The sequence below is a fragment of the Lampetra fluviatilis genome, chromosome 46 (genome assembly GCF_964198595.1).
Source record: "Lampetra fluviatilis chromosome 46, kcLamFluv1.1, whole genome shotgun sequence".
NCBI lineage: Eukaryota > Metazoa > Chordata > Hyperoartia > Petromyzontiformes > Petromyzontidae > Lampetra > Lampetra fluviatilis.
This window is the reverse complement of record NC_136320.1, coordinates 9,980,674-9,995,013: the sequence shown is the minus strand read 5'-3', so window position 1 is coordinate 9,995,013 and position 14,340 is coordinate 9,980,674. Positions and strand designations below refer to the sequence as shown.

At 53.1% G+C, this 14,340-nt stretch overlaps 1 protein-coding gene across 8 annotated transcripts in view; it reads right to left on the bottom strand.

The window, feature by feature from the left end:
• Positions 1 to 14,340, bottom strand: part of LOC144947763 (3',5'-cyclic-AMP phosphodiesterase 4C-like) — a 346,365-nt gene that overhangs the window by 26,693 nt on the left and 305,332 nt on the right. For all 8 annotated transcript variants that reach the window (XM_078877116.1, XM_078877117.1, XM_078877123.1 and 5 more), the window contains 3 exons: positions 10,096 to 10,132; positions 8,796 to 8,866; positions 7,314 to 7,363 (listed from right to left, as the gene is read on the bottom strand). In XM_078877116.1, the coding sequence (XP_078733242.1) occupies positions 7,314 to 7,363; positions 8,796 to 8,866; positions 10,096 to 10,132 (158 nt within the window). The remainder of the gene's footprint in view (positions 1 to 7,313; positions 7,364 to 8,795; positions 8,867 to 10,095; positions 10,133 to 14,340) is intronic.

Sequence of the window (14,340 nt, the reverse complement as noted above, 5' to 3'; positions counted from 1 at the left end):
GAGTCGCCCGCCCGCTCATCCATGAGCATCGTCACCTCTGAGACGCATGCCGAGTCCACGCGGCCACCGTGTCCTGCTGGGCCCGGTACTCCCGGCTTCTCTCTCCTTGGGACTCGTCAGGATGTCAATCCACGCAGACTTTTTGTTGCCACCGATTAGTTTCTGTGTTTATTCCAATACAGGCTCCTTCACGTTTAAGGTCCATCCACGCACGCTACGAAAACACTAATTGTTTTCAGGCTTATGTGGTTTAAACTATGATAGAATGCTACTCTCAGGTTAAAAAGTCTACTTGAAATTGAAGAGCTAGATAATTTAACTTTTTATGTTTTAAAATTATATGTAACACTTAAAAAACCTACAATATATATTTTTCTACACGAACAGGACACAGCAGAATATCGTCTTTTCGGTACGACAGGATACTGCATACTACATGCGGCACCGCAGCGATACTGAACACAGGACACAGACGGAGAGAGAGCAGCATGCGTGCGCGCAGCTGGCGAGCGAGAGCGGCGGAGCGCGCAAGGCTGGGCGAGCTCGACACAGGAAGCGTGACGTCCCGTGCTCACGCACGAAACACGTCAATCGGCCTCTGAGTCAAATCGCGGAGTGGCCGCGCTCACTCATTGCTCACCACTGCCTTTTGCTGTGCATCTCCGCACAGCGCTACGCGCTACAACAATGCTCGGGCGTACACGACAGCAACCCGACAGCAACCACCCCCCTTCCCACTCTGAGTTCAGTCAACCACAGCTTAAACCGAACACAGCCCCACTTCGACAGAAATTGCCTGCTAAGAAATTAGCTGCTGAGCCTGCACAGCACTTGAATGGAAGACTGCCAAGGGATAACAGTTGCTATCGGTTTGGCGCCGTGAGGTGGCCAAGAGATGGTGGCAGTACAACAATGGATGATTTAACGTACCTGAGTGTTGCCCCCTTTAGATGTGTGGGATTTCACCGAGTACTTCATTCCTCCCACAGGTGGAACACTCATGAATGGAATTGGTCAAACATTCCAATGTGGGACAGTCCTCGAACAGTCTTCAGGCTCCCAGAAGGGTGCTCTGGATAAGGACATTACTAATGTTCTCACTATTTAGCATGCATGTACACACACTCTATATTACTATGTGAAGTATTTACAGACTGTGTGAGCACGTGTAGCATGACAGAGTTAACACACTGGCTTTCATACTTTGGCTTTCCCAGTCAATCTTGATTGGTAATAGATATTTTGGTCATGTGGCGATGCCCACATTTTTGCGGTGCAATCCTCCACCAGCCGACAAAAAATAATTTTAATCTGATTGGCTTTTCCTGTGATACCATGACACCTGTTAAAGAACCCAGGTCAGGTGACATGGTTATTCTGGCTTTCTGGTTTCATGATCTATTGACGCTTGACGCAGTTTCCAGTGAAACTTCGCGTATCGAATTGCTAAGCTTGGTTGCAAGAACTGCTCTTCAACTTACAGGGAGCTTAAATAATACCAAGTTGCACTTTGTAAAATGCTTACATCTGACAATTTGTTGGGCTGTGTCGGGTGGTGGAGGATTACAGGACAAAATAATCAGCCAGGCCACTGTGGGATAACCCTAAAATGTATTATGAATAATTTGTGTGTGTGTGTGTTTTCATCTCTCATCTCACTCTATTCAACTTCACATGCACTTCCGCACCAATCTGCTGTAGGAAAAGAACCAAGGTGACCTCTGCACAGCAGGGGTCTCTCCTTCTCTGCTGCTGCTCCTGTCCATGAGGTTTGGAAGTCCCTCGACCAACTGTCTGTGGTGCCCCTCTGCGAGTCCAGGCCTAAGGCCTTCCCACTTCCCCCTCTGTAACCGATGACTGTCTTAGCTAAAACGACATGCACAGAGTATGTGCGCGAACACAGACGTAAGAATGTACGCGTCTACGTTGAACTTCTTTTGCACCGTACGTAGCCAACGATGATAATCAGAGGTGCGCGACGCGCCTGCTCTCTCCCTGCGATGGATGCGGGGGTCTCGCCGCTTCAAACGAGGTCTAGGGGTTTGGTTGCATGGGCCCCTGGGGACTGTCATGCGCACATGGACAGGCCTCTACCAGCTCTCAGATGGAAGCAGTCCGGATCTCTCCCTGAACTAAAATCTCCTTTATGAAGGCAGGTTAATTAAAAACAGAAATTGATCTGGCAATTTGTTGTTGAAGTCGTATATGTTATTAATATTATTAAAAAGCAATAGAACGAAAATAAGTCTCGGATCAAGTATACTAGATGCTAAACACAACGCGTTGGCTTTCGCAGCCAGTATCATGATTCATACTTAATTTTTTTGGGGTCAGATTTGTTACATGGCCTAACCCACAATTTGCACAGACTCCTCATCTTACAAAAGCTACTCTCATTCTCATCTCAGAGGCGTGGGGAAATGAGAACTGGCAGTAACGAAGGCACTCATTCTCGGCTTTGTGTATCCCAGGAAGGCTCAGATTCTGAGAACAAAAGAACAAACAGGAGGCGAATCTGGGTAAAAAATCCGAGTGCGGTGGTCAGCTCTCAAGCAAATATGTCAGCGCTGCCCACGTTTGCGCGGGCGCTCACACATTCGCGCGCGTGCGGTTCATCCGCCAGCTCGGAAGTGGGGAGTTCTGCAGCGCTGATAACCAACCGCGAATACGAGGCACCCTTACACGTACACTCACACGCCAACACAGCCACTGACTGCAACACACTGTACATTCACACAAATACTAACTCCCCCCCCACCCCTTTTCTACAGCCGTACAGTGCTGTTAGCGAGGACTTATTAAAACCGGAATCGTGCAACAGGGGGTGGTGGGGTATGGCAAGCACCATGCCCAGCTGCTTTTGTCTCCCCAGTGCACCAGGTACTACTCATATAAGGCTCAGCTTGAGCAAGGAAAGGTCCAGGGCCAGGTCAGATAATCGTCGCTGATGGAGTCCGTGGTCAGGAAGTGAACTCCGATTGTCAGGTTTTTTTTAGCGCAGTTCGCTAAACCACTCATCCAACACCCCAAACTCTATCACAAACCAGGGTGGTTCAAAAAGATTTTTGTTGCAATACCGGTGACCGCAATAAGAAAACGGTAAACACACGGATTCCGGTAAACACCCGGATTCCGGGTTGCCGCACGTACAGCACTGTCCATTGCACTGGTGCGGCAGTGAGCGGCACACTGCACCGGTGCGGCAGTGAGCGGCACACTGCACCGGTGCGGTGGTGGGCGGGACACCGCAGAATCACTCACGCCTAGCCAAACACAACACCCTGGACACAGAACAACAATTCCGTTGAGCTGTATGGAGACTGTATAGTCAAGAACCGTGCTCAATTATCTTGGTCCCCAATACCATTTCAGGAGGTACCCATTTGTAGGCTGAGTTGGCCTTGGGACCAATTTCAGAAACAATCCCAGAGCAACAACACAGTGCCACCGGATCCTTTATCACTCGCCACTGACGTTAGCCGTGACTGGTTCTTAGTGCAGTGCGCTAACCACTATGCCACCACTCCACCGCTTACGCCACTTAACCTGGTGTGTTTGTGTCTCACGCATCCCAGTGCGTGTGATTACGGTGTGTGCGCGAGTCTGCGTGCGTGTTCGAGACGTCACGTGCGAGGCTCATGTTCACACGCCCTGGCGGTGGTGACTCCGAGGTGGCCTACACGAGGGTCACAGTCAGGTGTAGATATCAGCCAGGAATCAAACTCATGTTTCCTGGACCACCAACCACTAAGCCTGCAATCTCCCGAGCCGAATTCCATAAACACGCAGACATGGCACGCGTGGCCACCGTCACGCTACCGCCGCTTCTGTCTGCAAGGGGCGCTGTCGCATCTCCAGGCGACAACCACAATTGTTGGTTTTAAGTTAATTTTGATTTGTTCCATGGATGCTCTCGTTCAGCCGGTTGCCAGCTACCCAGTACACGCAACCTGGCCATCGACTCACAGTGCTCAGCCCACTCACACTGCTGCCGGGGGGGCGGGCTGGGGGTAAGGCCGGGCTGGGGGGCTGGGTGCTTTGAGAAACTTCCCCACATCCATAAGAGGTGTTTTTGGGTGACATCGCGTGACTATAAATGTGTCGTTAATCCCCCCACCACCCGACACAGTCGATCAGTAAGGTTTGTCACGTAAAGAAAACGTGCCAATGAGCAACTACTTCAGCAGACCGGTGTGCTGGAGAGGAAACGGACAAAGTTTACAATTTTAGTACCGTGACGTTTTGCCGGTAATTACGACCGGCCACGTCGTTTCAACTTCTGCGCCGGGAGATGGAATGGAGTCGGCGACCCCTGGAGTGTGAGTCCGGTACGTTGAGCGAAGTGCCAGGGTTGTGGGAGCTCGTGACGCAGGGACGACGGCGTAAATAACTCGCGTGCAGGTCCAGCTGGAGTGAAAACGTCTCACAGGCCGGGCCAGAAGCGTTTACGCATGCGCCTCGTTCCTTCGTGTGCGTGTGTGAATCCATTTATTCCCGTTTTACGTTCTCCGAGAGGAAACATTTACGCTATTGACCGTGGCGACCGAGGAGAGAGCGGAGCGGGTGCGGAGGTCTCGCGGCACACGGAGACGTACGTGGAGACTGTCGTGACTCGGGGGCGTTAGGGGCTCACGTGTCTCCACACGGGAGAGCAGCCTCTGGCGACCCGAGAGGCAGTGGCAGAGCATCACATTCAACATCGGCGCGAGGCTGGGACTGGGAGGTTCGGTGCCAATGTGGCCACGCATACGGTGAGAGCAGAGTCATCAGTGTTTTCAATTCACTGGATACACCAGTGCTCTCTGCTTCCGCAATCAAGGCTCGGTCTCAAAACCCCCAGTCAACCATCGGAAACATATCCGGTCGCATCCTTCGCAAGGCGAGTGCCGACCAGGCTCAGCCCTGCCGAGCGTCTGGGACGTGCGTTGAGATTGAGCGCGTGCAGGGCGACTGCCACTGTTACCCACAGGGTGGTGGAGTGGGTGGCAACACTCGCACCTCACACTGAAAAGCACCTGGGTTTGATCCCTGACTTGGGTGCCGTTGTGTGTGCGAAGTTTGAATATTCTCCCCACTGTTCTGTGTGGGTTTCCTTCCGGTTCTCCGGTTTCCTCCTCCCATAGCTAAACACACATCCCAATATTGACAAAATTGCTCAGCAACATCGTCCACCCTCACCTACTGCAAAAACTTGGCAGGACTCTTCTGAAAACAAATCTCGAGACTCAAGGTGAGGCTTTCCCAGGTAAACAAACATAAATAAAAATACTCATAAGAGCGCACTGAAGAGCCGTAGGTCGCCACGAGTTGCCATGCCAAACCAAGTGACGTTTAGGATGCCTATCATCCGGTGAAAATGCCCACGATACAGAGCCGAGTGCGTAACACACACTGTATTCCCGTCAGGACTCCACGTGAAGACACGAGCCTCAAAGAGCAGATCCGATGAAGCAGATGCATGCAATAAGGCCTTTATATCCAGGCAAGAGCCCACCGAGTCCCTCTCTCTCTCAAGGAAGAGGTGGCTTTAGAAGCCACAGCAAGCGGCCGGGTGAGCGTCGCGGTGGGATTCCGAGCGAATGCTCCCGAGCTGTGTCGCCACCGCCCCCTAACGTCCGAAGGGGGCGCAGAGACTCCCGGGGCAACGACGCCTCGCGGCCGTCCCCCCATCCCCTCCGGACCCCCCCACCTCCACGGCTGCCGGACCCTCCCCCTCGGGGGTCGACCGAGTGCGTCACAACACCGCGCGTGCGTCACAACACCGCACGGGGCCGGTGACTGTGCCCACCGGTGACGTCGCACGCGACCACACACGTCCGGTCACCGTGCGTGTCAGGTCACTGTGCGTGTCAGGTCACTGTGTGTGTCACTGTGTGTGTCAGGTCACTGTGCATGTCGGGTCACTGTGCTTGTCACTGTGTGTGTCGGGTCACTGTGTGTGTCACTGTGTGTGTCGGGTCACTGTGTGTGTCAGGTCACTGTGTGTGTCACTGTGTGTGTCACTGTGTGTGTCAGGTCACTGTGTGTGTCAAATGATGAGCAGCGAGGGTGAGCGTGTGTGTGTGCATGTGTGTGTGTAGCTGTGTGTCTCTGGGTTGTGAGGGTGTGTGAATGAGTGTGTGTGGCTGTGTGTCTGTGGGTTGTGAGGGTGTGTGAATGAGTGTGTGTGGCTGTGTGTATCTGGGTTGTGAGGGTTGTGTGAATGAGTGTGTGTAGCTGTGTGTCTCTGGGTTGTGAGGGTGTGTGAATGAGTGTGTGTGTAGCTGTGTGTCTGTGGGTTGTGAGGGTGTGTGAATGAGTGTGTGTGGCTGTGTGTATCTGGGTTGTGAGGGTTGTGTGAATGAGTGTGTGTAGCTGTGTGTCTCTGGGTTGTGAGGGTGTGTGAATGAGTGTGTGTGTAGCTGTGTGTCTGTGGGTTGTGAGGGTGTGTGAATGAGTGTGTGTGGCTGTGTGTATCTGGGTTGTGAGGGTTGTGTGAATGAGTGTGTGTAGCTGTGTGTCTCTGGGTTGTGAGGGTGTGTGAATGAGTGTGTGTGTAGCTGTGTGTCTGTGGGTTGTGAGGGTGTGTGAATGAGTGTGTGTGGCTGTGTGTATCTGGGTTGTGAGGGTTGTGTGAATGAGTGTGTGTAGCTGTGTGTCTCTGGGTTGTGAGGGTGTGTGAATGAGTGTGTGTGTAGCTGTGTGTCTGTGGGTTGTGAGGGTGTGTGAATGAGTGTGTGTGGCTGTGTGTATCTGGGTTGTGAGGGTTGTGTGAATGAGTGTGTGTAGCTGTGTGTCTCTGGGTTGTGAGGGTGTGTGAATGAGTGTGTGTGTAGCTGTGTGTCTCTGGGTTGTGATGGTGTGTGAATGAGTGTGTGTGTAGCTGTGTGTCTGTGGGTTGTGAGGGTGTGTGAATGAGTGTGTGTGGCTGTGTGTATCTGGGTTGTGAGGGTTGTGTCAATGAGTGTGTGTAGCTGTGTGTCTCTGGGTTGTGAGGGTGTGTGAATGAGTGTGTGTAGCTGTGTGTCTCTGGGTTGTGAGGGTGTGTGAATGAGTGTGTGTGGCTGGGTTCATGTGCAAAAATGCAGCAAATTGACACAGCAGGGAACACAGCTGGTGCATCTGTGTGCCATCTCAGTCAGCCAACACACAGCACTTGGGTATGTACCGCGACCTCCTGTCAACGAGCCTTCGACACTTCACGTGGCCTCAAAGTGCACCTGGCCTGGCACAGGCGCCGTGGTGATGTCACCATCGCTTAGTGGCGATTGGCGGGTGTTGGTATTGGTCTCTGCGTTGCGTTGTATGAGTGAGTAGCTGTGCTTTGTTATTACCGGAAGGGGCTGCCCGGGGATAGGAGGTCTGATTCCCAGCTGGAGACCGGCTGTCGCCCAGCAGATGGAGTGGGGAGAGAGGGAGACACAAACGTTCGGTCAACAACGCGGCACTCGACACGATGGGGTGGTCAGCGTCTCCGCTGGAGCTGCTCCCCTGGCCCTCGGCACTGCTGCCGTTAACCCCGCCCGGGGCACCGCAGGTGCGCACCGCACCCACACAACGCTGCCAACTTCTGCCCCATCTCGAACTTCGCTTCCCTTGGGAAATCTTCGACAGGATCATCATCTCCCACCTCTCCGAGCACCTCTCTCTTTTACCTTTAAACTTCAGTTCCCATTGTATTACGATTATTATTATTATTACAGCGCTTGCTTACCCAGAAAAAAACTCACCGAGTCTCAATACTCTTATTCAGGAGGGTCCTGCCGAGTCATTGCAGTCGGGGGCGATGCTGCTGCGTGTCATCCTAATTGAGTAATTTGCAGATAACTTTTCAGCAGTTACATTGGTATTGGCCATACTTGGCTTCACCGAAAGACCAAAATAAGTGTGATTATTTAAGCCAGGGGTGGGGTACCTTTTTACTGCCAAGGGCCATTTGGATATTTATAACATCATTCGCGTGCCATACAAAATTACATTTATGTTGCTATGAAAAAAGCTCCAAGATTGATTGAATTTCGAGTCGTGCGGTTGCCTTGGCAGCGCAAGATGAAATGATTTTGCGGGCCTTATATGGCCCGCGGGCCGGACGTTCCCTACCCCTAAATAAGCTATGGGTAGAACCCGGAAAACCTGGAGGAAGCCCATGCAGAACAGGGGGAGAACATAGAAACACACACACAGGAAGATGACTAAGTCAGGAATGGAATCCAGGAGCTTCTCGCTGTGATTCGCGAGCGCCACCACTGTTGCCATCCCGGTCCCAGTATTGGGCACCGTGAGAAGCCGAGTTCGGTAAGGAAGTGAGGTGGGCGTAGGCAGCGCATCTCCCATCGTCGCATCCCGTGGAATTTGGAATTTATTTTTAACTTCACCCCAGTTATTTTATGAGCGCGTCCACAGCGTCCACGCAACAAGCAAAAAGCAACCGCTGCAGTCGGAATGACGCGGCGGCCAGGGAAGGAACAGCGAGCGAGAGAGGGAGGGACCACAAATGTTTATTTATATTTTTTGCTCGCATTTTTGTTGCGACTCGCGACTGGCCCACGGCTCTCGTGCACTTCCACCGAGAAAGAGCGTCCAACGGCGGTGGCGGCGCGTGACTGGTCACCGGCGCGGGCGCGATGCCACGAGGAGGCCGGCTCCTTCCAGCAGAGTGCTCGGGACTCTGCGTCTGGGAGGCTTGTCATTCAATTTGGGAGCAAACGTTAAAAGTGCCGTCCTTGTCTCTCAAGGTCGTCCCCAGGTTCAGATGAGATGTGGAGGGATGGAGGGGCAGAGAGGACTGGGAGGAGGGGAAGGGTAGTGACACTCACCGGCTGGGTGCTCCCTGCAGGTTTGTGAGGGCCGAGAAGTTGTTGCGGACGCTGCGCAGGCTGGCCAGCACCTGGATCACCACCACCGTCATAAAAACACATTGTTTACTGCATCGCCATCACCATCACACCGTAGTTTCTCTTCCATCGCCACGAGCAGTCATGCTTCTCACCGCCAGCGGTGACGCTCACCATCACCGCCGTTCTCTCACCACTTATAGCCGCGTTGTCGTCGAGCGCATCAACAGCGCTGTTACTCGGTGTCATCAACCGCGAGGTCCTCAACCTCTAACGTCACTACCGTCACCTGCATCGCTACAAAACTCCGGCATCACGCGATTGCATCGTCATCACCGACGACGGTCAATCGATCGTCGTTCAAAACGTTGGCCTCGTCTTCAGGGTCACAGGTCGACTCTGCGGTCGTCTGCCCCGCACGCCGGGACTCTGACCGCGCGGCCGGCCTCGCCCCAAGCCACCGAGCCTCAGTTGTTGGAAAAGCGTTCGGTCCGAGACCGCGGCGTCGCGAGCGGGCGTCCGCTCCCACGCAACGGGTCGCACGCGCGTATGCCTCGGCATGCCCTCCGTCTCCAACATCCAGGGTTTGATTTTTGGCTACGTTCACCGAAACGCACCGCGGCCGTTTTGTGGTCACGGCACAGCCGGGTTTGCGCGACACTTTGATTTTTTCGCAGCCAGCATAAGACCCCGTGCGCCCCCCCTCCACCCGGCACACACAAACGTATGAAATTACAATGAACATTTCAATGGAACAATTGCGATAGCAACCAGGTGACAGCCAATCTAAACGTGGGTGGGCGAGTCAAGAGTCTAGGACGTGAACCCAGGGGCTGAGCTGTGAGAGCGGTGCACGGAGCGCTCGTGGGGGATCGTTCGGGGCAGTGATGCGGCGGGCCCAACGGCAGCGCGTTTGACGCTCTTTGCAGAGGGTCGTGGTTTAATTCTGGCAGGCCACCCTGGTTGACACTGCGAGGTTGCATTAGCCGCCAAGTACCACAAGCCGAATGCTTCGCAGTGGACATCAAAGATCCCAGGCATCACGGTTAAAATTTTCCAGGAAAAAAATTGCTCAGTTGGGATCACAGACAGAGCAGCAACATCGCGCCCCTCCTACTGTGAAACGAGTGCAGGCTGCGTCGGTAAAACACAGCCGCAGCACCTCGCCGTGTGACGATCACCCTGCGCCTACAGGGACGATGGTGCGGAGAACCAACCGCACTCAGTTATTGCCTGGGCCTCACGCGGGACGACCACGCAGGTTGTGCCACACTGCACTCACCTGGGCAAACGGGGTGACGATGAGATCGTCGCCATGCCTACACACGCGCACACACACACGAAGGGTTCCTACGTTAGCCGGATCACAATGTCGGAAGCCACCACCACCACGTCTTGTGAAGTTTGTTATGTATAAGCATCGGCATTCAGAGTTGAAGGTGCATCTCATTTCCTTCCGTGCAGAGAATGAGTGTTACCCCATCGTGCAGGTGTGGGGTTTTCTCCGGGCACTCCGGTTTCCTCCCACGTGTATAAACACTTTTTAATGCCCGTGGTTTCTCATGCCTCCGTGCAACAACTTTGCACGTCACAAATTGTGTGGCGTTTTGCTACGTTATATAAAACAACCAAAACAATGATACTAATATTTTAAGGACCCTTTTGGCAGTATCAATATATTCAATTATAAAAAAGGCTTTACCCTTTCTGGCATAAATACAGGAGGAGATAAGATATTCAAACACCAGACAGACACCTACTACAAGGCATCAACAGTCTGTAACAACCACATCGACTCGTGGTAAAGAATGCAAACAAAATGCTTTGATGCGTTCACAATCTTTGCTGTCCTCTCTCTGTTCCTCCTTCTCCGAGTGCTCAATCCGCACTTTCGCTCCCCCCTTCACTGGATCAAACTTCCCCCCCCCTCTAGATTAAGCAGTCACCTTCACTCTCTCGTTTCCGCTCCTCACTCAAAACTCACTTCTTGTTCCCTGGCTCACCCCACGACCCCCCTTAATCTCCCCCCCTCGTAACCACCATCGTCACTGTTTCCTCTTCATGTTCTCATTACATGGCTCCCACTCATTCCCCATTCAGTCAATCCATTCATCATCATTTACTGTCATCAATTTCGCTTTCACCGAATTCACGCATCACAGATTCGCCCCCATTGTTTTCTCTCGTGATTTATTCACCTCATCTACCCGATTACATTCACATGTACCATTCTCAATTCTCCGTAAGGCTCCTTTGATAAGGCGCTATACAAATGACGTTAGGATAAGACGAGATTTTCTAGCACTGTCCTTCAAACTGATTGGCCTACACCAGACAGCCGCTTTGTTGGTTTTGTCGCACCGCCACGAGTCCTATAGGCCGAAGGTTGCCAAAAGGTGAACAGTACAAGGACAATGCAAACGCCAATGCATTAACAGCTCGGGGTAAACACTGACATCGATGGGACCTTTTTACCAGTATCCAGATATTGAATGATAAAAAGGCTTCATCCTTTCTGGCGTACATCTTAACACCTCCTGCATTTATTTCAGAAAGGTTAAAACCTTTTTTTTTGTCATTATTAAATCATATTCATATCCGCGTGACTTCCAAGCCTCACGCATGCTCACTCAACACAGGTGGTATCACGCGAGCCCCGCACCGGAGCCTGGAGGCACAGCGCGGGCACTCCGAGTGCTTCCCTGCGTTGACCGAGGGGAGGACAACCGTGCGGGAGGCATGGCGTCAGGAGGGGTGGCCAGGTCACAGCTTGAGTGCGGAGCCGCAAGCAGGGGGCGCCGCAGAATATTATTGCCACGAGCGGCCGTGTGGGACTGAAAGCCTCGCTCTGTGAGGAGACGCGTGCCCCCCAAATGGGGAAGCAGAACAACACGACGTGGAAAACCAGCGTTGTACACTCGGCCAAAATCACGCAAATAACTTGGTTATCAAATTGGTTACGAAGATTAAAATATCACGTATGAAAGAAGATGAAGTAGAGATTCATGTATTCATCAGTAACATTATTAATATTTATATGATAAGTCCAACTGCCCATTAAAACTCAAGTTAACAGGCCGATTTTATTTAAGCAGTCGAGAACTCAGGAGACCAGGATAGAGCCTCGTTTGCAAGAGTGACCCGGTCACTACTACAAGACACGGAGTGGGAATCGTCTTGAAACGTGGCAGGGATACAATACCGTCACACACAACAACAACCGCCATTCGCCACTAAGTGGCGGTGACGTCACCACGACGCTTGTGCCAGGCCATGTGCACCTTGAGGCCATGTGAAGTGTCGAACGCCCGCTGGCAGGAGGTCATGGGGCAGACCCAGCAGGTGCCACGGGTCGACTGACCGAGATGACCGAGATGACTGGCTGATGCACCACCTGTGCCCCCTACTGTGCCAACTTGCTGTGCTTTAGCCACCCGGCGCTCCGCTCGTTGTTGTGAGCGTCGCTCCTCCGCCCTCCGTTGTTGTTGGAGGGCGACTGCCTCCAACTGCCCAGTAGCGTCCTTCACGAGCCTCCTCCACAGAGGCCGATCTTGACACCGCTGGTACCAGTCATCGGCAAGTCCACTCAGCTCCACGTCCTCCTGTACCACATCACTCCATCTCTTCTTTAGCCCGTGCCGCGCCCGTTTAGCCCCCTCGATCCGGCCGAACAAAAGCTGGTTAGGCATGCGGTGGCTGGGCATGTGGGCTACATGACCCAGCCAACGCAGCCTTGCCTGCCAGAGGAGCTCACCGATGGGACTTTGCCCAGATCTTTCAAGAATTTGTGAGCTCCTCACACAATCCAGCCTGGTTTAACCCAGGATGGATCGTAGGCAGGCCAGCCTAAATGTTTCCAACCGGCGAAGATGCTCCATTAGGGGGGTCCACGTTTCGCAAGCGTAGAGAAGGGAGGGAATGACCGTGGCCGAGAAGACCTGAAGCTTCGTGCGGAGCGACAGACCAGGTAGCTTCCACAAAGCGTTACGCAACCGATGAAAAGATATTGCCTCTCGACTGATTCGGAGTGAGACCTCTGCTGTTAAACTGGAGCCGGTCATAAGCACACTGCCCAGGTATGGGAAACTCTCCACTCTCTCCACAACTGCCCCATCACCGATTGGGAGTTGTGGGGGTGGAGTGTCCGATGGTACAAAATACCCAGGTAGGTGCTTAGTTTTGGTGGGGCTGATGGTAAGGCCCCACCTCTTAGTGGCACGCTCCAGTCTCAGCAGCGTCTCCAACTCCTCTTCTGAATGAGCAGCTATTACCAAATCATCGGCATACATAACGTGGTTGACTAATAGGGAGCCATCCCTTGATCGCACCCGGGCGTCGATCAGCCTCCCATTATATCTGTACCAAACTGAAATTCCCCCAGTACAGCTATTGAAGGCTTCACGAACTACGCGGTCAAAATAGATGTTAAATAATGTGGGAGCCAGAGGACATCCCTGCCGCACCCCAAGTTCACACACACACACGCACACGCGCACACACACGCACACACACACACGCACACACACGCACGCACACACACGCACACACGCACACACACACACGCGCACGCACCCACACGCACGCGTACACGCACGCACACACACACGCACGCACACGCACGCAAGGGGAGCATCGCGGGCCGGGGAATCATGCGGCACCAGGACACCGCTCAGGCGCACACAAACACAAAGAAACAGACCCCCCCCCCCCCCCCGGTATAGCCTTAATAGACCGTAGGGGCAAGTGCTTTTAGCGAGTAGCACCGATGAACCGCCTTTGTCTGCCTAGAGGCGATGTTTACACATTACACCAGGTACTCAATTGAGGCCGAGTCGACCTAGGGGAGGCCCAGGACAGTTAACATATTCGCAAATGTTAGTGGTCGTGAGCGGGAATTGAACTCGGGTCGCCGTGTGAGTAGCGCAGCACGCTAACACACACTTGCATGCGCGCGCACACACACACACACACCGGCCGTGCCGATTCCCGGCAGCGCAGCACGCGGGCTGCCCGGGCACACAGTCCGGCCACACCGGTCCCCACCCACTGCACCCTGCTGTGGCTGCACGAACCTTGGGGTCTGAGCTGCATTTGGACTTGTACACATGGTCAGCAAATCCACCCCGGCGGGCAGGCATCAAAGCATTGATGTTACTCAGTTGAGATCACATCAGAACATGAGGGAGGTTACGAATGAGATGGAGCCCATTCGGTCTATCGGATCATTAGGGCAGGAAGTCGCAGGCCAGCTGGAGGCAGCCAGGAACCGGCGCCTGTCAATAGGGGGGTTACACCCTTATAAATAATCTCAATGGAATCATTTGCGGGTAGTTTTTTCTAAATTGGCAATTATGGATCATGACGTTGGCACACAAAGACCTACTCCCGTAAAAGTGTCACGACATCTGTAAGTGTCCACTGTGAAGCGGACGGTGCGTAGACTCGCGGGATTAATTAGGGCACCAGCTGGATTCAAATCGCCAATCTCTGCAATGAGCGGCGAACGTGCCACAGCTGGGCCAAGTTA